Source organism: Numenius arquata, chromosome 1 (genome assembly GCF_964106895.1).
Source record: "Numenius arquata chromosome 1, bNumArq3.hap1.1, whole genome shotgun sequence".
Lineage (NCBI taxonomy): Eukaryota > Metazoa > Chordata > Aves > Charadriiformes > Scolopacidae > Numenius > Numenius arquata.
Window position 1 is genome coordinate 133,699,340 of NC_133576.1, and position 27,686 is coordinate 133,727,025.

General features: G+C 36.8%; 1 protein-coding gene across 7 annotated transcripts in view; it reads right to left on the reverse strand.

The window, feature by feature from the left end:
* Window positions 1-27,686, reverse strand: part of DLG2 (discs large MAGUK scaffold protein 2) — a 673,276-nt gene that overhangs the window by 238,192 nt on the left and 407,398 nt on the right. For all 7 annotated transcript variants that reach the window (XM_074147594.1, XM_074147586.1, XM_074147578.1 and 4 more), the window contains one exon: window positions 6,862-6,930. In XM_074147594.1, coding sequence (XP_074003695.1) covers window positions 6,862-6,930 — 69 coding nt within the window. The remainder of the gene's footprint in view (window positions 1-6,861; window positions 6,931-27,686) is intronic.

Sequence of the window (27,686 nt, forward strand, 5' to 3'; positions counted from 1 at the left end):
AACTGCGGGAAAGGTAATTTCAGGGTAACTTATTTTAAAAGCTCACAGTTTTGTTTGGAGACAGCAGGTGGCACTCTCTCGCTACCGAGTAAAAGGGAACAGCCCAAGAGCCAGTGTTTCTGAAACGCATGTTTCTGCATCCAGCTTTACCTACTTATCCCATTTTACAATTTCTGTGATAAATACGGCTGAAGGTAAGTTTCGAGGTGCTAACAAAGCGTACGAGCACTTTAATTCTGTGTGTGCATGTTTTGTGCCCTCCTGCAGCTATGTACCAAATACAAACAGAGAAGAGCAGCAGGGGAAATCAAGCAGAAATTAGAAAGGAGTGTGAGATGAAAACATTCCTGGACTGACAGAAGGCAGCAGAAGGGGAAAAAAAAAAGACAAAACAAACAAAAAAAAGAAAAAAAAAAGAAAGGAAAAAGAAAAGAGAGAACAGGATAAAGGGAGACAGTGCATCTGTAAAGGAGAACAGGGAAGGAATTAAAAAGCTAGGGAAAGAAGAAAGGAAGATTCACTATAATTGAGCCAGGAGCAAATAAAGTGCTGCAATCCACACAAATTTACAGGCTCAGAAATCAATGGGAGAATCAATTTGGATGGACTTGGTTACTTGCTTCAGGGAATGCATCAGATCAGATTCTGTAAAGCACATTATAAATTGCAGGCCGGATGTAACAGCAAAGTATTATTAAATTAATATTTGAAACCAATAAGCAGTAACAAATCAGAGTGGGTAAAGCTTCCACACTGAAGAAAATTTCTGCTGTCATAAAAATGCAATTAACAAAAATAAATCAAAAACATGAGGCATTTTTCCTTGTGAACAGGGGTTTTTCGGTTCACGTTTGTTTTATTTGTTCATTATCTTGAAAATATCTTAGTGTTTTGTATTTGCTACACTTGCACTGAATGTTTGTTTTGATCAGTGTACTCTTTTACAATAAGAAAATAAGACCCCCCTCCCCAAAAAAGTATTCCTATTATCCTTCTATAGATTGTGAATCCATAGTAATTATGGATTTAATTTAAGAGATTAAAAACTGGACTGATAAATGAAGAAGAAGAGCTTTCTGAAAACAAGTAATTTTTATAGTAACTAACTGAAAGAAAATCCATTTTTAATTTGCTTATTTTGTGCTGCTGGCTACATTAAAGAATACAGTCGGCTTTAGCATTCATCTCACACTGACACAGCTCTGTCTTTCTGCTTCTTTTGTACCATCTATAAAATTGGGGCATTGAAATGATTTTGGGAACATCTACGGAAATATTAAGCACACTGGGTGCTTTCAAATACCAGGTCCTAGAGAGTTCTTCAGTTACAGACAATCAATGAGGTATCCCAAATCTGCAGGGACTTAGAAATATGGCTTTGATCTTGCTTTTTTTTTTTTTTGGGGGGGGGTGGGGGTGGTGGTTTTGGTTTTTCTTTTTTAAATGCTATTTGCTTCACAAAGGGTATTGCAATCATACATCCATCCATGCACATGCTGATTTGGTGTTACAGTAACACACATCGTAGAATGCCCAGAAGAATATTTATTGATATTACTGGGTGGATTAGGGCAGCACCCAGGATCCACCCGAGGCCCCACAGGCTCTGTGCAAAGCTCTACAGACACATCACGCAACAAAAAAAACATTCAAGCTACTTAAAGTAGCAAACAGCAGGAGGGAAAACTGAAGTAGAGATAAATTCTATTAGTTGGTTAAGGTCACACATTAGCGTGGGGGAAAAAAAAACCCCAAATCTAAGGGCTCCAAGTACCCTTCTGCACACTATGGTGTTTGGCTTCTGACGATTCACTGCGAGCACTAAGATATTCCTGCTTAATGAGTTGGCTAATCAAGCCATTTCTTTCTCAGTACAATACTTCCAGTTTTCATCTCATGCTTCAAAAAATTCTGATAAATAACTGCATGTTTATTTCAGACAGCCAAAGGGCATTCATACTGGAAGGACCTAGAAAAAACAGATTGAGCATTCTTCTTCACAGCATTTAACAGAGAAAGGTAGGATGGACAGAGAATGTGCCAGTGTGTATGACATTCTAAAATCTGATTAATCACATGAGAGAAATTGAAATCTTAAGTGTCTGAAGGCCTGAATATGCACACACACCTTTTTAAAAGACTTTGAAGTTCAGGCAAAACCAAACTTACTTAGCTTATTTAAATTTTCTTTAATACGTTCTACAACTCTTTCACAACAATTTAGAGAAATATCTATCCGTAGTGCTCTCATTTATTGCTTTATTGCAATATTACTTCTGTGGTGTCTCGGATTTTACTTTTACCCTTGTTATTTCCCTCTTAGGCCTGGAAAAACCTTTCCACCACCATATGAAGCAGCCACTGTCCCTTGCCTTCCTCCCCAGCCCTCCTTCTGAGCTGCCTTTCTTGGGAGGTTTCCAACACACCACGACCTGGCAGTGGCAGGGAGCTGGCAGCCCCTTCCAGCCCCCAATCCTTTACCATCTCAGAGCCTGGAACATGTCACTGTCACCCACCAGTGTCGCGCCTGATCCAGTGGGGTCTGATCCCTGATTTATGACTTTTTTTTAGTTATTGTCCTGATTCCAATTATGGTTGAAAAGAACAAAAATAAGGAAATCTTCCTCTTATCTGTTGGTGTCACATTGAGCATCTCAGTCCAGAGAGGTAACTTTGCCTTCTTAAACCGTGCCAATGTTTCGGTCACGCGCAGAGCATTCATTTTCATTACGTGTAATTGATTAGTGACTTATTATTTCATTTTACTAAATGTTGATATACTAACAGCAAAGCATTCAGCCTCTAATGAGATGTTAATTTATCATATCACATAGCAAAATATACTTTTTCTTACTACAGTTACCCATTATCCTTGAAAGAAGTATTTTGTCTGTTTATTTGACTACGGTTTCCTTGGCATTCCTTGTTGATTGAATGTTGGCATTAACTGCGGAAGCAATCCTTTATCCTAACTTTAATACTGACTACATTTTTAAAGCATTTATTCTGCACACATCATGTCTAACTTGTCACAAACTTTGAAGCATATTTAATACTAGGAAACCTACTGGGAGCCAGGCTTCAACCTGACTGATGCATGCATGAGCACACTGGCTTATACATGTGCAACTTCATTTGTTTTGTGGGAACCCCTCCGGACTTTAACAGTCTTTCATTTTGTCTTTTGTAGAGAAATTAAAGCCTGCACACCAGGCAATGTCTTCTGCTTCCAGCTAGCAAGATGGGATTGGCATACAGGAATAATCTTTTATTTGAAAAGTGAAACTGGTCTATATTTTTACCATGACACCTGACATTTACTTTACATGCACAGGAGAACATCTCCTACATTTGAGAAATCTCATTGATTTCTAGAGCGACAATGTAGGACAGCTAATAGCCTCTTTAACTTTGCAAGGGGGATGATTATTCCAGTATGCTGCTTCATTTATACTTTGTCTCACATAAGCACTTGCCTCTTTTCCCTGATCAAAGAGGTGCATTATTTACATGCTAATAATCAAAATAAATCCTGAAAATTGCATCTCTGGTCCACCTGCCATACCTAGCACAGGCAACTCCATACTAGAAAGGTTGCTTTGCATCCTGCTTTTAAAAGCTATTGGTTCCATATTGGAGCCACTTCTCTATCAAGTATTACTTACAGCATTCGATGGTTCTATTTACCATGAATGCTCCAGCTTTTCAGTTTGTAAACAAAGCTGGCAGAGATGGAAATGGTGATAGGGAACCACATTGCACTGTCAGTGGACGGGAAGTATTCAAAGGCTATGAGAATATCTAGAAATAGCAGTGCCTCTAAGCCATGTTTCGAAATATCAATACACAGTCCGTTAGTAGTTCGTAGCAAGTACCCAGAGTTACTTTATATAAGACACTTTTGAAACACAAAGCAGTCTGTAATATCTGTCCTGCTCAGAATAAAAATTCTTACCCTTAGTCATGGTTCAAATGTTGTTTATTTATGTATAAATATTTATATATATATTTGAGATACTCAGTCATGTTGATAAATTCGTTTAAAATTTCCATCAAAGCACACTTGATCAAATAAGTTGAAATCCCAGTATCTTAAGCAGCTCAGCAGAAGAGATGACTGGTAGCATATAAAATACAATTTAGTCTGAATGTCAACTGCGCAGAGAACAGCTATCATACACCACTAACATTATAGCTTCGTGCCATAGTACAGCAAGATTTCCAAATAATAGGTTTTAGATTTCATCCAATATTTTTCCTATTTTGAATACTCATAGTTACTCATGTTCATCAAAACCATTTCAAAAAACTCAGACTAACAATATTTTCAAATCCAAACATTATAGTTTTCTTGTTTTTAAACCATGCAAATAAACCATCAGGGGAGTTACTAATTAGATCACACTAACAGTGACATCAAACACCTGTGAAGTTCATGCTTCTATACACATAATAAATCTGTTTACCTCATGTACAGTTATTAAGCTGTGAAGAATATATGGCTTGAATATAAAGAAAATTTAATCTTTAAAGTCATCTTTATTTTTTTCCACTTTGCTAATAATTTTTTTGCTATACCCTCCCTAAAAAAAAATGGTTTTACATTAATCCATTACCTAGATGAAAAAACTATTTAAGTTTTTTAAAAAAGCTATTCTAGCCAGCTCAATTATCACACATTCAACAGGGTGGAAAGGAATAAATGCCAGCGAATGCAATTCCCCCTGTATTTCTTTAACCCTCCCATATTTCATTTCTCCTTCACAGGACCCAATAATTATATTACTTCAGTGCCTACAGAGTCAGTCAGAGCGCGCCAGCGTGCAGGCCACAAATCTAAGGGTGTGCAGCTATTTACAAAGAGCACCTCAAAAGCAATATCATGAGTCACCTAAATACAGGTATCTACTGAGGAAACCCGGTTCCTAAAAGAGAAAAATAACTTTGTTTTGACCTCAAATTGTATTAGCTATAAACACACTTAGCAGCATGGACCTCACAAAAACATCAGAATAAATTGAGCTTTAACATAATGAAATATCTAGGGCTGAGCTGATTACCTATTTTTGCTCTGAGGTGTAATAGGCTAACAGTCCCACTTTCCTATGTGAAATGAAATATGATTCAGTGTAAGTTGATTAGTAATAATTACAAGCCAGATATTCTTCTACCTCCTGAACAGCAGGAGACCTGTAATATCAATTGCAGATTTCCTGCACTCTAATGATTCATACAAAATATATGCAAGCTGTCTGCATGGCCAGTACAGATTCTGCAATCTATCTAAAAATTCATGTAGACAGATTGATTTCCAAATTTCAATAGGAGTTTAAACCTGTAGGATACGTCCTGAATTATGGAGTCCAGTAGACCAAGTCAGAGACATCATAATAGAATTTCTTTCCTTAAATCTCAATATAACAAATGATTTTTTTTCCTCCTTTTTTTTTTTTTTTTAATTCAATCACCATTTTAATTGATAAATTTGTTCCTGAAGCTCAGTTTTATTTCAAACATCAATTTATACATGAATCGATTTAAGGAAAAAGACAGGGGAATTTATTATGACTGTCTGTTCATTAGAGAGAAGGAGAGAGATAAAGAAAAGAAATCCGTCATGAGAATGTTTGAGCAGTGAGACAAGGTGCCCAGAGCTTGTGTAATTTCCACATTTGGTGATAGTCACAGCTTCACTGGACAAGACCCTGAACAACCTGTTCTAACCTGAAAGTAGCCCTGTTTTGAGCAAGAAAGCTGGATGATGAGGCCTTCGTTTATAGAACTACCTTCCAAATGACAGCCTTTAAGCCATATACACCCTTCCTGTAGCAATTTCATTATTCAGTCTTGTTTTCAATGAATAATTACTACAGTTGTCCTACACATTTTAAATAAAAAATTAAAATCTTAGATCTGAGATCTAGATAAGAAAGAAAAAATTGAGACTTGTGAGAAAACCATTTCAGGCTTCATTTAGGGGTGGATTATTTTATATATCTACTATCTTATTTTCTGGCTGCACCATGGTAAGTTTGTAACATAAAAGAAAACAAAACAAGATAACATCTTTCTTCTGTGGAAACTTTGGATTCTCACTTTTATCACAAGAAAGAAAAGCTTTGAAATAGGACCTAAGAGCAGACAATAACATGCTATTACCCATGCCTACACAATATTTCACACAGTTCCACATTTCTATGGGAGGGGAGAAAAAAATCTAACATTATTTGTGAACTATGTCAGTCAGTGCAACCAAAATCTGTGTCTGCTAAATACCAGCTTTTCTAATGTCATAAAGATGCAAAAGTATTAACTGTGGTTGTGAATTATTCATATTTTACCCAAATATTTCTGTTAAAACGGAGTCAGCTGAGCACTCAGATGTATACCTCTACAATTAACACATTAATATACATAGATACACACCAGCACAGGATTATTATTGTCTATCAATAATTCTTCATCCTTAGTTTAGGACACTACTTTGTCAAAAAGAACTCATGCATACATTAAGAAAATAGACTAAGGCTTCACTGGGTATTTCCATGATTAGTGGGAACTATTTTACAGCTAACACACGTAAATATTCACACTAGTCAAGTGAGATTAATTGAAGAGATTGTAGTTAATATATCTCCATGACAGATAGTCTCATCTCCATGAAAACCAAACCTTTCAGTGTAAATATCTAGCATGCATCAGTAGTAATTTGAAAGTATTTATTTGGTCATCTCACAGACCTGACCGCTGTGGTATGCAAACCCACACCTGGTTAACAGCTATGCGCATGTGGGTAGTTCAGTGCCTGGCTTAGTGGTATCTGAGAGCTCTACGGGCAGCTTCAACAGAGAATCATCTTACCCTTCCACAGAAATGGTCCGCTGCAAGCTCACTGTGGGAGGACGCGTTGCAGTGCTGTGCTGGGAATGACTGTATGACCAAGGAAGAATAAAGAAAAGCATTTGTTAAAGAAATACAAGTTGCTCTTATTCTTACTGTCTCTAGCAGTTTAGCTAACGTCAACATAGAAATAACAGTCAGATTGTTTTACACGTGTCTAAAGGATTTTGACTTCGGTGATGCTCATCTCTTCAAAAAAGGGCTCAACCCTACAATATCTCATTTAAAATCAGGTTTTCATTCATGAAAAGAATAACTCCCCTTTTTCTTTCTTATTTTTTTTTTAAAATATACATAAACACACAGTTCAGTGACTTAAAATAACTTAGATGCTAATTGTCTTGCTAAATATACCATAAACCACAAAGTTAATTTAAAAGCAGAAGGTAAAATAGTAAATGATAATGTTATCAACCTAATTCTCAGTGTTTCTCAGGCAGAATGCTCAGTAAACAAGGACTGTTTATAATTGCACTACAATGTAACTTTGATTTTTACAAATTTCAACCAACATTCACTATTTCTATCAGATTTTAAGGTAGCTTGAGTTTTTTTCCCACATGAAATTATATCAATCTAAGATACAACATTTAGAAAAAAACCCAAGGTATTTTCGAAGCAAAACATAGAGTCTGTGAAAGAAAAATCTTTTTGATTGAAAATCCTGGGGTCTAATGGCTTCTCTCATATATGTTGTCATGGTTGAGGAACCCAGTTACCATATTACATAAACCAAATAAATTACACAGTATTTGTTAACTTTGGTATTGTACTATTGTATAATACTATTGTACCATTACTATTCATGTAAATATAAATGGAAAACAACACAATATCAGTCAAAGGCAGTTCTGTGACAATAAATTACATTCCTTAACCAAGACAATGTGTTCAAAAAATAAAAATAGAAAGCAGAAACATCTAGGTGTATCTTCTGATTAGTTTAAATGACCACATCACGTAGTGAGGCTCAGTAGTAATAATGGAAAATACACATTAAAAATAAATCTTTAAGTCAGTATTACACCACTGATTCTGCTAACTGCAGATTTTGTCTTGCTTTCAAGCTTTGTATACAACTCAAGCTGTTTGTTCAAAGGAAGCACATCTTATTTTCATTAAAAGTTGAGACATTCAACATTAGTGAGGAATGCATCTATTTTCCATGCATTTTACCCTGTAGCAGAGCCAATACCATCTGCCTGAAAGAAGAGGGATGATTTTTCTGTGTAGCACATAGTTGTGACACTTGGTATCATGCCATGGGACAAAGACCTGCTACCTGGAATTCCCTGTTGTGACCATTGTGCTCTTGTGTTCTGTTACTAAACTGCAGTAACTCATCCTTGTTCAGAAAGTTTGTGGGAAAATATATTCCCTTTATAAGAATAACTGTAGTTATTTATCTGTTTCATAGCAAAACATAGGATGTACACGAGTATCATGAGTCTCTGGCATCATGGTGTGAACAGAATAACTGAGTTGGACAAACACTGCAGACAATATTTTCATAGAATCATAGAATGGTTAGAGTTGGAAGGGACCTTAAAGATCATCAGGTTCCAATATTTCATGAATATTGGTTAAAATTTGATATTAAGTTTGCATCTTGCAAATGACTTAGTATGCATATTTTTAATACCCACTTTTAGTGTTTATGAATTTTTAAAAATTTAAAGTTTAGGTTGTAGCTTGTCTTCTCTCCCTCTCCCTCTACAGAGCTGGAAGGGAACATACAACCTTGAGTTCCTGTATGGGCTTCCCATGCAAAATTAATACGGGAGGGAACAGCCTCTCCCCTGATTTTTCCCCCTGTCTACATGAGACAGAAGTGGTACAGCAGAGCCATAACTCCTCCATCTTTTCCCTGCGCAGCTTGACTCTCAGAAACTTTATTCCCTGAGGTTGCATCAAGAGATGCAAAAATACGGCTGGTACAAGGAACAAGAACCCAGCAGAGAGGGAGGATGATGATGTATCGTCACGGCCCTCTAAGTCACACTGTACGTCAAGGTCTGTTTCTAAGAGAAGGATGGCAAAGCCGTGCCTGAGTTAAGCTGCCGATGTCAAACCCACAATGGAGACATTAAACAAGCAGCTCATTTCCTTGCTACATATTTTGTGGGAAAAAACCCCCAACCTATTAACAAGGCATGGCAAGTAAGCAACTGAAGATTTTATGCAGGAATTGGATTTATTCCACTAATGTTATGTAGCATTCTGTTTTTCAAAGCAACATTGTAATAGGAAAAGGAAGTTGAGAAATGACAGCTGAAACGGAACTTTGTCTTAAAACATTTAAGCCACCTCTCCCCCTTCCAAGATCTCCTCCTTACTGGAGCCATGGCATACTGTTATGACCAGAGCCACAATTTCTACATCCAACCACAACTAACCAAACTGGCTTGAATTCCAAAAGCTTTGTTTCTTTTCCCAAAGAAGATTTCAGCGCTGCCCTATCTTTACTACAGCAAACATATTTATATAACTCTGATCAGCTTCAAAATAAGCAAAGTTGCGAGAGCATGAAGGGTAGGACCTTCCGCTGCTAAGTACTAAAACTAAATCATTTCCCATTTATGTACAGATTTAGTAGCTGAAGATGGTCAAAAAACATGGAATAGTAAGCACTTGGGATGTGACTATGTTTGGATGTTGCAAATAAAAAAATGGGCAACATTCACCAAAGTGATTTACAGAGCAGTGAATTATTGCTCCTGCACTGGAAGATTCAAAATGAGGAAAGGGACCCGTCTGACCACTGTAATAGAGTCTCAGTCCCCACAGCGATGCTGCATTTTACTGATGAATTCAGCCACCTTTGAGGATTGATATGTAACCCAGGCTACTTTGTGCAAAGGTTATAACCTCTCTGTTTCTAAATATTTTATGTAATGGATGAACAAAGACTAAGAATTTTGTCACCATACTATTCATAAAGGCAGTATTAGCAAAAACCCTTAGACTTTATAAAAGATTTTTGACATAACACACTTTAACATGGAACAAATTACCTTTCTGAACACAGAGCTACCTGGATCTAGAGCTAGTATTCGCTGCGCTCTCATAAATTTATTACTGGATTTCACTGTTCATGTATTTTAAAAAAATTATACACCTTTTTAAAAACGCAAATTGTTATTGTTTAAAACATATGATTCCTATTTAGAAAGGTTAGAGAAAATGCTATTTATGAACTTTCTAAGGAAAATCATTGTTGAAACACAAAATTGAAATGAGAGCAAACAGCATTTCCAGAAGTGATTAGGAGCACCATGTACCTTGATTCTGGGTGTCCTGTCTAAAACACTTCCAAACCCCTGCTTTGTGAAAAGAGGATATTTATCACTTTCAGAAAATCACGTGTGGCATCTCAGCAGAAGGGCAAGGTACCCAGAAGTAACTAATCACTCTCCTCAGCTGCTTGAGAATTTGTGCCACCACATCTGCTTGGTAATTACCCTCACACAGTGTTGTTATGGCCAGGGCAAGAAACAGGAAGTCAACCAAAGGATTATCCAGACAGGTTGGCAAAAGAAGAATATTCAGAGGGCAGAGCAGATTCTTGGGAAAATAAAACACATTTCAATGATGGAGTAAAAAAAAAAAAAAAAAAGACTAGAACGGCAATATATTTTCTGTTATATCAGATGTTCTATTAAGTAGTATAATCCCATAAGCATGAATTAAAGCAATGATTTCAATTCAGTATTCTCCTGAAATTACCAAACCACTCAAGCACTAGATGTCATCAGTGTCCCTCACTGGAATGAGCACCTTGTTATGCAAATCTGTGCAAGGAACCTTATACCTCACTCCTTCCAAGCGAGGGGCTCAGCTACTGGCAATATGCTACTCATTAGAAACCCTTTTCCAATCCCAGGCATTTGTGACATAGAGTTCAAATGAGTGCTTACCTTTTTTTCATGAAAATAATTCATAAATGGTGATATGAAAACTAATTTTTGTACATAATTTTAAAAATCAAGTTTGATTCTCAATACAAGCTTATGCCTTCTGAGATATTGTTATGAATACAATGACACGTAAAAAATCAAAAATGCTGTTTAATCACTGCTTGACACATGAGGCTATGCAGTCGGAGACAGAAATAACAGTCTGATATCTTTCCTGACTTATTTAAAAGAAAAAGCTCCTGGTCGCTTCTGTCAAAGTGGCAGAATGAGCAGAAAGAAGCCGTTTCCATCACATGCTTAATACACTTGTGTATGTGTCATGTCTTTTGCAGTACAAAAGAAAATAGAAATTCTGAGTTACTGCCACCAACGTTTTCTATGATGAATGCCTAAATGTAGACACTTACATCCCTATTGAGATGTGGAGGTAGGTAGTACATTTCTACACTCACAGATCTAAGTATTCAAAGTTCAACATTTAGGCTTACAAAAATGCTACCCTTTCTCTGAAATGATATAGAATGAAGGTCTCAACAGTTTTAATAATATAAAGTAACAATATTTCAATATACTCCTCAGTACTATGGCCACAGAAGATGGATTTTCCCTGAAGAAATGATTCTCACATCCTGTAAAATACCAGTTTTAACTTAATTCCATTTAATTTTAGTTCATTGAGACAACGGGAATATGCTATTCTTGTAAGACAATTCATATGAGTGAAGGAACAAAAAATGAGATTATAAGTGAATAATAAGGGGCAAAACAGGGAGCAAAGAATCCAAGCTCTCTTTTTTAATGTATTTAAGTAGTTTTTTGTTTTAAACCTACTTCTTAGGCAAGGCCTGCCATTTCATGACCTTGTTAAATACTAAAAATAGAGCAGCCTGGTGTCAACATATTTTTGAAATGTTTATTATGAAAATAATAATATCAGTAAGTATTATAGTAACAAGAAGGTGCATAGCCAGTCTTCTCAGTTTTAACTCTGTTCTAGCCCAAGGATTCTCTGAAGGCAGTTGCACTGTGTGGATGACGCTGAAACTGGAGGCAACATCACAAACTCTTCTTTCCCTGTAGGGACCACATGAACCACCGCCTTCCCTTCACAAAATGACACTTTCACCAGTACACAACGATCCAGTGAAACCCCTACCTGGGGTGAAACAGTCAAGTTAGGGAAATACTTACTGTGTTTTAAACTTGTATAATGCCATTTGGCAACTAAAAATAAGGACAAACCACCATTAAGGGGTCAGACGGCACAGCACTCAAATCAGAGTTCATCCCAAAGCCTGCCTATTGCACTGAGGGTGGAAGAAAGACGGTTGTTATAATCTGAAATTGTTCCCGGTCTCTTTTGCTCGTATAAAAACAATACACATTGTCTTTACACACAGAGTGCTAGAAAAGTCATCAGCTTTCCTCTCCCAGCCCTCCTCTTATCAACAAAGAACAGTTGTGCTCTATTTGCTATAGCCCTGACTTAGGACACCTTTTGTTTTCATATATCTTTGTTTTGACAAGTCAAAACTGACAGCACAAAAGTCATTATTTGCTTCCTAAATCAATTGACCTGGATCTTCTCATAAAGAAGCAGTGATGCAGCTGGTGGCACAGGCTGGATAGAGACCTCCCTGAACATTGGCTTCACAGAACCATTCTTGAGGTCCTAATTCTGAAACTGCCACACAGAAGAAAAGTATACAAACTCCATTTGTCTATCAATACATTCGGTGCAGAAAAAAAATAAATCAACAAACAAATAATCAACCCCCCCAAACTAGAGCTCCAAGTTATTTTCTTTGTTATTCACAATACTAAAAGAAAAAAAGATTGATAAATTCAGTACTGAAGAAGTTCCACTGGAGAACCGTGAAGGGAACCCTGAGAGTGTTTGGGTTTATGATGTATTCTCAGCATGTTGTTTCTTATGTCAAGGATTGAAGGTTGCAGGGCAGTTGTTTATAAAGCTTCTAAGCCTTTGCTTTGATGGATGTAAGAGTTTAAGAAAGCAACATGCTTTAATTCCATTAATGTGGAGTTTTAATTCAGCTCAGTGAAGTGAAACCAGCTTTTCCTGATGCAGCCGACAGCTAAACTTCTAACTTAAATGAGTTTTTGCTCTCCTGTGGGATTAATTAGAAGACCAGAGAGTGCTTTTTTGGTATTAATTTTATCTCAGCTACAAACAGCTTGATAATATCCAGTACTGACAGTTACTGACCTGTATTAGAAATGTCAAACTAACCAGACAGTCTCCCATCAGAGGTAAATGGGAATCTTCAGAGAACAGGACATTCAACCCTGCTACTTGCAGATCACCCCTGGGCAGCAATGCCAAACATGAGATGTAACACTGTTTTCATGCACAGGCACATGCAGTGAGGATTTTTGGGGTGACTTAGCAACCATAACTCATTTTTAAAAGAGGCATCTGTACATACATTCTACAAATAGTATTGCTGGGCTAAATTCCTACCCAGTGGAAAACAGAAAAGCAACAAAATGAAGGATCAGGCTGTCACTCTGCCTACAAACGTAGAATAAGGACCGCACTACATCTCCGTTCAGGTTCCCTGGAGTAATTTCCCTTGTGCAAATCAAAAAGGTTGCAGACCTCTCCCTCCCTTCCTCTCTCCCTCCTCTCCTTCCTTCTTTCCTTCCTTCCTTCCTGCCCCAAACAGTACCCGCAAAGAAGTGGTTAGCCACTTTCCGCAGCCCTAAATTAGCATCATCTAGCAGTAAGGAAGAATGCAAGGTGCAACTGTGACTCAGAGGAATGCTTCAGCTCCTGGAATAAAGCTAATTATCCACCTTTGTTAGCAGAGCGCCTAAGTCAGCACCTATCTTCAAAGTGGTGAAACATCCACTGACTTCAAATCTGCTTCCTTACAGCTCAGGTAATTGCAGGAGATAATGATAACTTTAAAATATATAAAGTATGCTTAGCTGAGAAAGAATTGTTATTTTAGTTTGAAATACAATACTTAAAACAGCTGAAGAAGTTTGGAATGATGTGGGGGGAACTGAAAATAATTAGGAATGCTGTTTAAAGGAGTAGAGCGGAGAGTATATACAGTTGACGAAGTTTCACATGTGGTCTAATGTTCCCATGTAGGGTAAATACAGACTTAGTACTGTGAAGAACACAGCATTGAGCAAACTAGGCACACTGAGTGAAAACCATAAGAAATAAATACTGTGACAAATTAAATGGAACAAATTTTAAGAAACATAAGAGCTCTTTTAATGATTCAAACATGGTATCTTGCTCTTTTGGGAGGTAATTCTGTTCTAGATGTCACTGTTAAGTAATGATTTGTGTTATAACATACATTTTTTTAATTTGCTTAAATTCGTCCCTTTCAGCCCATCCTTCTTCTAATTCATTATGTTCCTTGTTCATACCTTCTCCTCAGACTTCAGACAGACTTGGGTTGTCAGAACTTGGACACCTAAATCTCTATGGCATTCCAAGACATCCTGTTACTGTTAAAAAAAAAATTTCAAGACTTCCTACTAGCCTCTCAGTTTTGATTCTTGTTATTCTTATTACTGTAACAAAGATGAGGAATTATAAAGTTCCACCTGGGAGTTTAAATACTCCCTGATGAAGTTAGTTTGACAATTATACCAGTCGAGGATTGAAGTTTACATGCCAAAATATTTGCAACAAGTGAAAAACCTATGTAGGTGTGTAGAAAAAAGAAAGGGGGAATGGAAAGAAAATCTCACTTTCTCAGTTGCTTGAGCAGTATCAGTCGGAAACGGTCCATGAGCATAACAACTGAGTTTGGCTCTAATGATAGTTGTGGAAGAAGATGCAGTGCTACTTTTATGAATTTAAATAGGGAGAGCTTGTTTAGGAATGAGAGAAAACCTCCTGACACACTCTGCATGGCCTCCCAATTACCCACATCTCCTGGCACCCTGGTACCAGTGCCTGATGCAATGCTGAGTTTTCAGTTCCTCGTGGAGAGAGCGGCTGTCACCTTCCTCCCTGCTCTTTAACATGATGCTTTTGTAATTCAGCATCACCAAGGGTTTTTCGCATGCTGCTACACTCGAATGCCATACCTCATTTACTGTTTGCTATCACTCCTAATTCTCTTCCGACATAACTGCTTTCCAAGCATTACCATCCCAATGAATCGCGCAGGGCGTAGGAGAATCGGAGACAGTTTGAATTCTATGTGACAGAACAACAAGCATTCTTGCTGGGTAAAAAGAAATCAGATTCACCAATAATACAGAAATGCTATAATACAGAAAAATGTCTTAATCAGTTAGGTCTTTTGAAATGTAAAACAAAGAAGGATGTACTTTAGAAAAAATACTTCTATTAAGGATGTCTGGAGACACTAAATAATCGGAACATGTTGAAACAAATCAAAGGCAGAGTACCAAAGCTTGTGGCATTTTATGGCTGGAGTCATTCAGCTTCTCACTCATTTTATGTATATGTATTGTTTTATTTCTTATTATCCTACTCTGATTTGATTGGCAAGAAATCAATTTCCCTGCATCGAATCTGTTTTGTCCATGATGGTAATTAGTGACTGATCTCTTTGTCCTTATCTCAACCCACGGGCCTTTTGTTATATTTTCTCTCCCCCGTCCAGCTGAGGAGGGGGGTGATAGAGCGGCTTTGGTGGGTACCTGGTGTCCAGCCAGGGTCAACCCACCAGAGTCCTTATTTGCCATCCTTGATTTCAAATGTCAGTATCTTTCCTGTTAAAAATGGAAAGCAATAATATGTATAGTCTTTCTTTGGATATTGATGCAAGTGATAAGAGTAGGAAACATATATTTTCAAGTAGAAACTTAGATGCCCTGATTTTCAACCACTCTACTGGCTCACTTGCCTTCCCATTGCACGCAGCGGGTGTAACTGCATTTACCCCCAGCACCAAGAGATGCCGATAGTGGCCAGGGGCCACCACAGCTGAGCCTCTGCTGCAGGGCACTCATTGAGTTGGGTGCACAGGGAGTATGTAGCACAATTTCCATCAGCAACTGTTCTGCAGCTGCAATACACAGCACTTGCCACTCTCCCATAACACCACTTTTGATGTATTTCTAGAGCTGTGCATTGCTTCCGTAATGAAACCTATTTATTGAACACAAAGCTTATTAGGTTTCTGTGCAACTAACAACCAAGTATCTGCACCAAAATCCCTTTCCAGTTTAAGCAAATGTCAAAAGTCATTAGCAAGGACTTGAAAAATGGGTCCACTTTGAATGGCAAAACTTAGATAAAAATCAAGGAATATCTCAGAAGTTTTAGGAAAACTAATATAGGCATAATGGGAAGAATCATATAAGATTTACAGTCCAAAAATACCAAATTGCACATCATATGTCTATTTACCAGTTACCTTTTTGGGGAAAACAAAAACAACAAAAAAATGAATAGAGAAGTTTTCTAGCAAGGAAATTGCTCCTGTTGTCTGAAGAAAAAGATCCTCTAATTTACAGTCTGAATGCAGCATAAATTATGAAATACTGTAAACTAGTAAATTGTTGTTCATAATGATGCTAACAGCCAGTAAGACCTTGAATTTCAAAAAGTGTTAAGACCAGAGTTTTTAGATGAACTCATTTATTATTGTCAATAGAGCTGAATGAAGTGGATTATTTTTGTCAAAATTCAATTTCCTAGGACATATATTCTTAATAGGAGGATAAGGAAACAAATGGTAAAGCAGACACTAGAAATTCTGGAAAGACCTCACATTTTCATGTACTCTTCTGCCACAGTCCATACAAGTTCATTTAAAGTTATGAATACCACTTATAAGACTGATGAGAGTTCCCTTAGGAAAGAGAGGCCTAATTCCAATTCAGGATCCCAAAAAAGGAAGTATAGCGTGATTTTAACACAGAACTCTGTCAGGGCAATCTTGACATTAACAAAATGGACAGAGATTATGTCTTAATGGTTACACTAATCTCGCAATACTGCATTTAGTGCCTAGAACAGCTTAGCTTTGCTTTCTCTTCTCAAAGGAGGATTGGCTTTGTACTGAAAATGATACTTCAAAAATAATTCATCGGACTTTTGTACTGCATCTCCTTTTTTAAAGAGTAGGGAAATCATAGAACTCAAATAACTGCAAGCCATTAAACTAATTTGCAAAGTTTCTATCCATCTCAATTCAAAGAACAACAAGCAAATAAAGTTCTTTTCATGCTAGAGTCATTGCACAGAATTTTACTCATTCAAGATAAAACATATGGCTAATAACAATTAATTAAAGTGATTTAAAACAGTAATGAAAAACTGTCTGATGCTAAGCCATACCATGCTATTAACAAACATTTCTATATCCCATGAGATTCTGTATCGTTATATTTGCATACTAAAAACATTCTTACAGAAATGTAAGTTTTAATATTGTTTCTGCATAAAACCAAGTTAATGTCTTCTGTACTTATTAACTCTCATGTGTACATTGCAATGAATTACACCATCAAGGTGAAACAGCCAGAAAAGGAGTGTATTCAGCTTCCATCAAAGTGGTTCATTAAAACAGAAAGAATGATCACAACAGAAAGAACATTACGATTACGATCTAAAATCTATCAGAACAGCACACTTCATATCGCAGTTACTCCTGATACAATGTTTACTGCACCTGTGTGATACCTTCTGATAATGTTATCCCTCTTATTTGGATATACATTATCTCTGTGCAAGCCAGGAATATGGGTTGAATATCTGCCATCTTTAACAGATCAGAGGTGAGAATGTAATCCTACATAAGCTGCTAATTAGTCTCACTTTCTTTGTCATTCAAATCAGCACAGCATGCATGTGTGCATGTGCAGCTATACCGAACACAAAAACAAAAATCCTGGAAAAATACTCACAGAGAAAAGCAAAAGTAGAAATAACATAATGCACATAAACAAAGGACGTCCCAACAGAATACACACAAACAGCAGTGAATGGGAATTTGAAAATGCAGAAGGATAATGAATGCATTGTCAAAATGAAAGACGAATAGTGAAGAAATTAAACAGTTTAAGTTCGTCTGTTTCTAATCTAATCTATATGAACCATGGTTCTCAGTTCTTTTTAATTTGATAGAAGTTGGAGTTACTCAGCATTTCATGGGAAGCATTAAGCCTTTTACACTATGAGGTCTAAGAATTAAGTATACACTAGAACTACTTTTTAAAAAAAAACTATTAATTTTTCCCGTTCTGGGATTTCTCACATTGGGAGTGCCAGGCATAAGCATCTCCCATAAGAGATGACTGTAATATTGTCCAAGCACATTAGTAATTACTTTTGCCTCTCTTTGATTATAGGCCATGGATTGGATTAGATGAATGATGGGGTAGCTAAATTATTTATGTGCTCCATTAGGCCAATCCTAATATCCCTGAGTTGACATATAAAATAGCATTTATTTAAAGAATAAGCTTGTTAAATTCAATCTCTGAAGAGAAATGTAGCTATTTAGGAAAGAATCGTGAAAGGAATTTATAAAGAATTTTACTCTAAGTCTGTGATAGTCATTAATGTGAATTCTTTAGTTAGAAACTTAATAGATAAACCATTTCAGTAGAACATTGGAAACTGATTTTAAAAGATTTGCAAAATTAGCAAGCACGCATACATGACTGAGCTGATAAAGAGTCATTTTGTGATCCTTCTGGCAACTGAGTTAATGTCTTTAAGATACTTCATAGTATAAGTCCTGGACAACAGCCTGAGTTTCCTTCACTAAACTTTTCAGATATTTCTTGTAGGTTAGGGATCATTTCTTATAATTACAGTCTTCTCATCAGTCAGCCAGCAAACCCAAGGCTCTTGGCTTATTTCAAGGTTACTTTAGTGTGAAGGGTGAAGATGTCAAGTTCCTTATACTTTCAGCTTTCATTTGTTATCTAGAACTAAATTTCTCTTTGCTGCTTCCAACTAATCATTTCCCTCTGCAAGTACCTTTGTACTTTGGTTCCCAAATGTTTTGGCCAGAACCAATTGCACTGGGTACACTGAGAGAAAAACCACTGCTGTTTAAGAGAAAATGTGAATAACAGACAGACAGGGAAGCACATGGGAGTGCGAATCAATCAATAAAGATGGTCACAGTTGGGCTGACACCAGCAGCTCATCCAGTCCTAACTAGGACTAAAAACAGAATTCCATTGCCATTTAGCACTGTAAAAAGAAATAGCCACACAAGGAAGCTATTTTTGGAGATGGGCACCTTGTGTTCACATTTATCCTGTGCACGTGAACTGAGCTAGCATTGCAGCTTTTGCCTTCAGTTCTCCATGCGTTATTTTTGACGACAAAGCAGTTCTGCTGAAAACCTATGAATACCCTGCAATCAATGAAACACTTCACATATGAAATATGGATTACTCAGATGATACAAAAAAACTGATGGAGGATAAGCCCATGCATTGGCTGGTCATCCACATTTTCACATCGTGCATTTGCAAGATTGGCAGGAAATTCCATGGCAATAGGCTCTTGTGTTTAGAATTCCTTTGATACACAATATTATCCCAAGTTATGCCTCTCTCCCAACTTAACAGAGATGTCTGCTATTATAGAAAATATCGGTTTATATAATCATATATTTAAGCAGTGGAATTATCCAAATGCAGTTGGGTAAACATATATCAAGAAACCCAAAGAAGGTTCTTTCACTCATCAGTTACTTCTGGATATAAAATGCTCATTTTTGTACTCAAGTGAAGCTGAACAGTTTGATTGCTGCTTTTACTCCTGGCCCAAAGATAGGCCTGGAGACATTCTACACCTTTGAGGCATCTAAATTCATTTAAATTTGCATCTTTTTGATTAAACCTATGATAGCTACTGTAGCTGCAGAATCCTTTTATATAACAATCAGACATTGCTACATATCAGTCCCAAACTCTTCCCTTTCACTGCGAATGCAGAATGTATAAATTAGTGTTGAAAAAGATTAATGATTTCAATTTGTGTATTTCACAGATGGCAATCCAGACCCATTAAATGTTCTTACAGTAAATGTTACACTGTGCATACCTCTGATTGAGAACAGAGGGAAAACAGCCAGCATTTTACAGAACAAAACATAACATAATTTCTTCTCACATCACAGCTCATCTTGTTTTCTACTTTGAGACTCATTTAAGCCTTGAGAGCTGAAATGCTAATACCCTTTAAAAAATTTTATTAGTACCTATTTTTCTATATTCACTTTGCTTTTTCTTGCTAAAAATCTAAAGTCCCTTTACAATACTACCAAATTCCTGCATATTGGTTAATCAACCAATATGTGACTCAACATTCCCAAATCAAGTGGTGGCTTCCACTTTTTTGCAGCAATTTATTTTTACAAGTCAATTGAAGCTATCTCAAATCTTCAAAAAGATAATTACACTGATTTAAATGCATATGTATGCTACTAAAATTTGAATTTGCACAATGTATTCTTGATTTGTGTGCTTTGTTTGTTCCTCCTTTTGGCAAGTGAATTTGAAACTTCCCAGTCTCACTGTGGATTTCCTTTAAGACCTGACTAAAGCCATTTACTGTCTCTGTTTGCCAGCTCCCTGTCTCTAAAAAACCGCAGATAAATGAGATGTCCAGACTCTTACAGTGATGGGAGCAATATTAATAACATTTAGGTAGACAAGACTAAAATTGATTTGTGCTATTCTCCATTTCGGTGGGAAAGCTGAAGAAAACCTGCCATTTCCTAAGTTGCATCAATGTTGACACTAACTAAGCTGATTTTTTTCATTGTAAAGTGGCAATGCAAGAACAGCAGAATTGGAAAATTGAAACATGAAAACATGAAAGGCTGACATGGACAAAATTATATAAATCTGATGTGAAAAAAATACATCACATTCTATCCTACTGAAGAGCGAATTTACATTAACTTTCATAAAAAAGCCTCTCTCTCATCATAGTGTTGATTACTGAGAACTACAATTTTATATGGCAGCATTGTGTTTTAAGGTTTACTGCTCAGCAATGGCCCATGCTGCTTGATTTATTTAAGTCAACAGCAAATGGATTTACCATTCCAATAATTTAATAATTTATTTTCCATGTGATGCTATTCTTTATGAAGGATACCCAGTAGTACATTCAAATAGATTGTGGATTTTTGAGAAACTGTCTTTGAGATGCTACAAAGCATGATGTCATGTGATTTTGAAGTCAGCCCTGACACAAAAGTATGAACCTGCTTATAGTATTATGTTGCCATGTTTATTCTTGGATTATCCAAGCTCCAACAAAGTCAATGTAATTCTCCTTCTGACTTCATTGAGATATGATTTGGTTTTGGTATTTTACTGATCTTCCTTTGCAGACACCTGCTGCCTAATCCCACTTTTGTCAAAACAGAAAACTCTACCCTTGTCATTAATTCAAAGCACTATGGTATCATACAAGATTAGAAAAAAATAAGAAAGACAAGGAAAAGAAATAGGCTGAACATGATTTCAGTGTTCTGATCATTGCCAGTATGGTTTGGATCTTGAATTTTTGGTTCCAAAGCACAACCTTTCAGTACCCTGTCTGAAAGACCCAGTTCTGTAATCTATGGCATACCAACACGAATGCTAATTGTTGAGTGACGACTACAAGTGGTATCTGGGAAACTAGGAAAAATTAATCAGGAAAAATATACTAAAAATCCCATCAGGAGTAAATTTCCCTCTTTGCATACTTCCCTTTCTAATTGCTGTGCACATACCAACTAGGAGAAGTTTCAATCATTTGAGCCTCGAGATTCTAGACAGCACCTGTGATTTCAATGACACTCATGAATTCATTGCCTACGTTAGATGTCTGCGTAAAACAAGACTTTTTATACACTTTCACTGAAGTAGTATAATACATAAAATGGTTGTAAAGGCTTGATATGAAAAATTAACAATCGTCAGTTATAGTGCTGAATCTGAAATGTCAAAAGCAGATTCACTTCTGCATGGTGCAATGACAGTATTACGTGGGCTTGTAACCAAACCTGTGTGACTTCTTCTTCCAGCCAAGCCTGTATAGCAACACTCTTGCCACAGATGCTACATAAGTCCTCCTACCTGCCAACTCGTAGTCATTGCACCCCGAATAGGCTAAGAGTTCTGATTACAGCTTATGCAATCTTCACCAGATCAGCAACTGAACCGTCTACGCATATTGCTGATTATACGCAAGTCATCCATTAATCAATGAGGGCATTTATTGGAAGCCGGTTGGGCTGCTTCATCAGCTAATTCAACTCATCTGGGACCAGCTCAGGAGTATCTGAATGGTCTCGCACTGGGCTGCACAGGTGCACCCTACTCTCAGTGAGTAGTAGCAAGGGACATTGAGTTTCTGTACTATGTACTCCTCCCCTTCAGTGTATTTCAGGTGTACACACTGATAACTTTTCTATTTACACAGTGTAATACATTATGATGGTTCCAGGCTGCTTTTTAGGAAAGCTTGTCTTAAGGATACAGTCATTGCTATTTGGAATTCAGATGTTAGAAATCAGTGTAATCAAACCAAAAGCAGTTTGTGATGTGCAATTCACAAGTGTACTCTGACACTGTAGAGTTATTTTTTTTTGCCCTGCTCCCCACTTCATCAGTGTAGTGATTTCAACAGCATAAAAGCAAGAACTATAATGATCCTCAAAAGATAGAGTAAGCAACTCCAAGTATCTGTGGAATGATTCATTTTCTGCATAGAGTATGGAAATGCTTTGGAAAAAGAAATTGTCTGTGCATTTCCCTGCGGATTGTAATGTTTCTGTTCCAGTATTTCCTTAACAATATCAAAATTTTAATTTTGAAAGTCAATCTAAATCTTCCTCTCCATCCCTTTGTCAGCTAAAAAAAATGTGTTTTAATATCTTTGTCACTTCCATTGACCTTGCTTTTCTGGCAGTAACGGTAGTGGTTTTATGCACGATAAGCATTATTTAAAAAAAATCAGATAAGCTAGCTGCTTCTGGTGCTATTCTTTAAATATGAAATAAAAACCTTTCAAAGAATAAATTGTTTAAGATCCCAAAACATTAACAAATTCTACATGCAAAATTACAATGACAACTTAGCTAAATTTAGGTTCAACCCACAAAGGTCAGTTGCATAACTAGACTTTAACAAAATTCAGGGATGTTTAGAACTTGTAACCCTTTATGCATATCTTATGTGGGGCTTTTTTCCTTTCTTTCTCAACAAAACAAACCTTTCTCAGTGACTTCATATTGATACAGCAGCTTCTTAACGTTAGCCATGACTATGGCTTACGATGAGCTCCTATATCAATTTGTCCTGCGATTGCAAATTGCCACTGAATATCTCTGGATACATGCACATGCTTTATAAATACCAATTTTTTTCTTGTCCTTTTCAATGTTTCCTATCAAAAATTCAACTTCAGGATTTTGCATTTCCCCTGTATTTGTGGGTAATAAATAACTATCCCTCCTTCTGCTTTCACTTTGCTGCATCCCCACCCTCCTCCCCCAGGTACTTATCAAATGCTCAAGAAACTAGGGCAAAGCACAGTGACTGTGTAACTTATATTGTCAACGTTTTAACTCTAAATCTTTCCCCTTCACTTTTTCAGATACGAAACAAAGTTTCAGTAGTTTCGAAGTCCCAAGGATTTTGGTTCAGGTCCCATGGTCCTCCATAGGCAGTATTAAGAAAGGCACCCTCTCTCGTGGGGATATTGATAATCAGTAAATCCAGAACAGCTTTCAGTTTTTGTGTTGGGGTTTTTTTAATCATATTTTGGGAAAATTTTGGATGCAAGTATTGAGACAGTATAGCGATAGGTGAGTTCTACAACCTCAGAGCTGCACACTAGAACATGTCTGAACAGCTCCCAGTAATGAACCAATGTTGTTAAGCATTTCTGTCTTCCTGTATAGGAAGGCTTTGTTATTTCCTACACATACACACACTTTTAAAGCATTGAAGTAACACATGAAAAGATTAGAGTGCTTATGCAAATTCACCAGTGAAACTATGGAGTTGGAAGAGAAACTGACAGCAAATAGGCACAACCCTAGACCACTGGGATAACATAAATTATCCTTCCAACTCCCAATGTGTATTCTGAACTGGAGTCTGTAAGAGAAATTTTAAAGATTTGAAGTCATATTTAGATCTCCCTGCAGGTTACATCATCAGAAGTTAAGTCTACAAGGAAAAAAAAAAGCAATAAAAGAAACCATTTTTAAGTAACTACCAGATAATTTTGGTGGCCAAACACATAGCACCTCCAATCACCCAAGAAATGCAGTAATAGCTTTAAAATATTCTTTGTGAAGAACTGAACTACTATTTCTCACACCAAATAGGGAAGTGAGAAAATACACAGACAAGTTAACTGAAGTGAAATTGCTTTAATAAGGAATTAAAAGGGGGCTGGTAAAGAGCTCTAGCAAGTATGTACTCAGGCTACTTTCTGTTTGAAAGGTGAAGAGATGGAAAATTCAATATCCAAACTGGGATACAGAGCAAAAGTCTAATGGTTTGCAGAACAACCACATGCCAAACTATGGAAGAGATTCTATATGCAGAAATTCTTGCTTATATTTCTCTGGCCTGTATTTCTTTAGTAGCTCACATTCCACTTTCAAATGTAATTTAGGTACTTCCAAATCTGTATTTTACTGGAAATCAGCTGGCCTTTGACCCATGAGATTATAGGAAAGCTCATCTTGCATTTTACAACAGCCAATTTTCTCACTAGTGAATCACTTAGTAATTTTTAGAAATGTTATTCAGTATCTTCCATGTCTCTTAAATATTGCAAACATTTATAGCTGTATTTACATGAAAATGAATTTAAATCAATAAGGAAAAAATCAGCAGTCCTCTCTACATGAAAACAAAAGTTTATCCTAAAATAAGGATGGTATTTATTCAAAGCCCAGATGGTATTTAGAAACATCTCACTAATTGTAACACATGTACATAAATGTGCTATGTAGGTAAAGGGGAGTTTAGTTTCCCACATTTTTTTATGTTCCTCTCTGGTATCTTCCCCATTTTCATAAACCCCTTTGTATTATTTGTGTTGCCAGACTGAATCAGGGAACAGTGTAAAACCACCCCCAAAGTTATGTTGAGACTTTCAGTCCAACTCAAATTTAGATAAGCATCTTAAAGTTGTGAGGGTTATCATTACTTGTATCACACTGAAGTCTCTGCAAACAGATGGTTTCAATTATATAGTCAGTATTTTCAAAGAGCAACAAATGGTTTTTTGAAATAGGAAATGTAATAAGTACTGATCAATAAATACTTCTGCAGTAACATGAGAAATATATAACCATTTGGTTACATTTTTCCTAACGATGATTGTATGTCCTTTTAAAAACAAAGAAATGGCAGCAGAATATGGTCCCACTGGTTTAGCCTTTGGCTGCTGAAATCAATTTTTCCTTTACCATGGAAAATAATTATTATCCTCATAGACACATAAATGTACCTGTTCGTTCTGATAGTGGGAAAAAAATATCTGAATAGGAATACAAAAATACGTCGACATTTTAGATTAGACCCAGGAGGTGGATCCCACCACTTCAGAAGCGTTTCTTTACTCTTAGTATTTTCATGTTCCTGACTATTCCATTAATTAATATTTTATACCTTTTGGACAGAAGTAGTAAAGTGCTGTGAAATCAGCAACTACAATTGATGATAATCTAGTTTAAACAGCTCATTCAATTTTGTAACACCTTCCACAACAGTGTCCTCAAATAGGCTCGCAGTATCCTTGGCCGAGCACAGGCTCAGCAAAGTGCTACCTCCTGATTTCTACATCACAAGCTTATTTTTAGACATACCGTGTTCAAAGTCAGACCTTACCTGACCTGGTGAAACTAACAGAAATGGACATTTTTGCAAGTATCTACCTATAGAGGTTATGTCAACAATAATAAATAGTGATAATTAAATACAAAATAATCTGGGGGCCTGAGTCAGCACTGCATTACTCCAGTGGGATAACTGCTGTGTAAAACAAGACCAGCACGGGGCTGAGGGAACGTTCATTATTACTGTTATAATTCTCTTGCATTTCCATGACAAATTACACTGCTATAATTAGAGGTCCCACCTGCTTCCCATGATGCCTCCTGTCACTCCACTTGGCACTATTGATGACTCTTTTTTATGCAGTGCAGAAAATCATGCATATCTACACCTGTTGGAAATACTTTTAACTCCAATGGCTGCTCGTGGCACCTGTGGATGAGTGTCACGTATTTCACAATTGGACAAAATTGAAGGAAAGCCTTAATTTGCCAAGGTCATAGAAGCTGTCAGTGGTACAGGCAAATGTCTCGGTTCCCAGCTCTTTGCTCTCACCAGTAAGCTTTCTTGCTCTTTTGTGTGCAGCTACGACCAAGGAAATTATTCTTCCCCCAACAGGTACAGCATAGTAGCCACAGGGTAGCTTTATTTACCCTCTCTCCACAGTAATATTTCATTTCTAAGCTCAAAGAACTCTCTCTTGGGGTAAAAAGAGTAATTTGTTCTCCAGTTTAAATCTATTCTGGGTTTTTCTGATGAGCCGAGAGTCTAGCAATTACCGTGACAGATGGAGTGATGATTTTTATGATGTGGAAACTTGTCCACAGGAATGAAACTGAAATCTCCAAACCCATTTCTCATATCGGCCTTTAGACAGTTGTCAGGTAATAATTGTCATTAACTTCAGTCACTGTGGACAAGATTTGAATTACTGAATGGCTCCATTAGCTTGTTACTGCAGCACTCCTATGCAGAGTGACACTTTCTGTCAAGTTTTTTGACATTTATTCTGAATACACTTGAACCAGATATGGAACCAATACTGAAAAATGTGGGTTTAAATTTCTCCCAACACTCAGAAGCATTTGAACACTGCATCTGGAGTTTTAGTGGTCTATCCTTTTGGAAGAACTGTTTCAAGGGGATTTTCAGAGACCAGAACAAGATATTTGAGAGGGTGCTTACATATACTGAAAATAAACAATAACATGTCTCACAGAAATGACCATTTCAAACAACGAAGTTATTGTGTGGACTTAGATACGAAGTGACTGGATTTTCAGAGATAATCTGAAGCATTGCTCCTGCCTTGTATCGAGCCAGTAGCTGCTGTAGCCAGCGTTAGGTGGTGAATGGCATCCTCTGAAGCGGGCATCAAGCAAACCTTTTGCTTTTGGGAGGTCATGGTCCACCTCGCCCTCCCCACACTGGATGACTGATTGCCCTGGCCAAAATCCTCAGGCAGGAGCCAGTCAAAAGTGGCCTGATATGTTTCTAGTCTCCTGGTTCTGGTCTTCACATTAATGCAAAAAAGACAGAGGAACAGACGTTTGATACTTCAGGAGCATTTCCTGTCACTTAGAGACTGAATTTCAGAGCTTCTTTATAGGTGTGAAAAGGAAGAAGACATCTTTCCTTTGTTCCCAAATGTCTCTCTGCAGCTCTGTTTGTAATCTTAACAGCAGGAAAATTTTAATACTAGTGATTTACAGATGTTTTCCTACTGAGAACTGATATTTTTTTTCTCCTCTAAAGACATAGTAAAGAAAATACTGCCACTTAACTGAGTTAATATTTCTGTCCATTTTATGAGCTAAGAATATACAGTTTAATTTCCATGCTTGCAGAATATGAACAAAAGAGGATCTGTAGCACAAGAAAGTACAGTACCTCTGAAAATCAAACCATATATTCCAAAAATATGAAACTTTTCCCAAATGATGGAAGAGAATAAGCACCTTCATTTTTCTTGGTTTTAAATTTTATTCTATTCTGTTTAATGAGATTAGTTATCCTTCTCAATATAACTGAGTAAGAAGATTATTTTCCTGATAGCTAAAGCAAAGCAAATAGAAT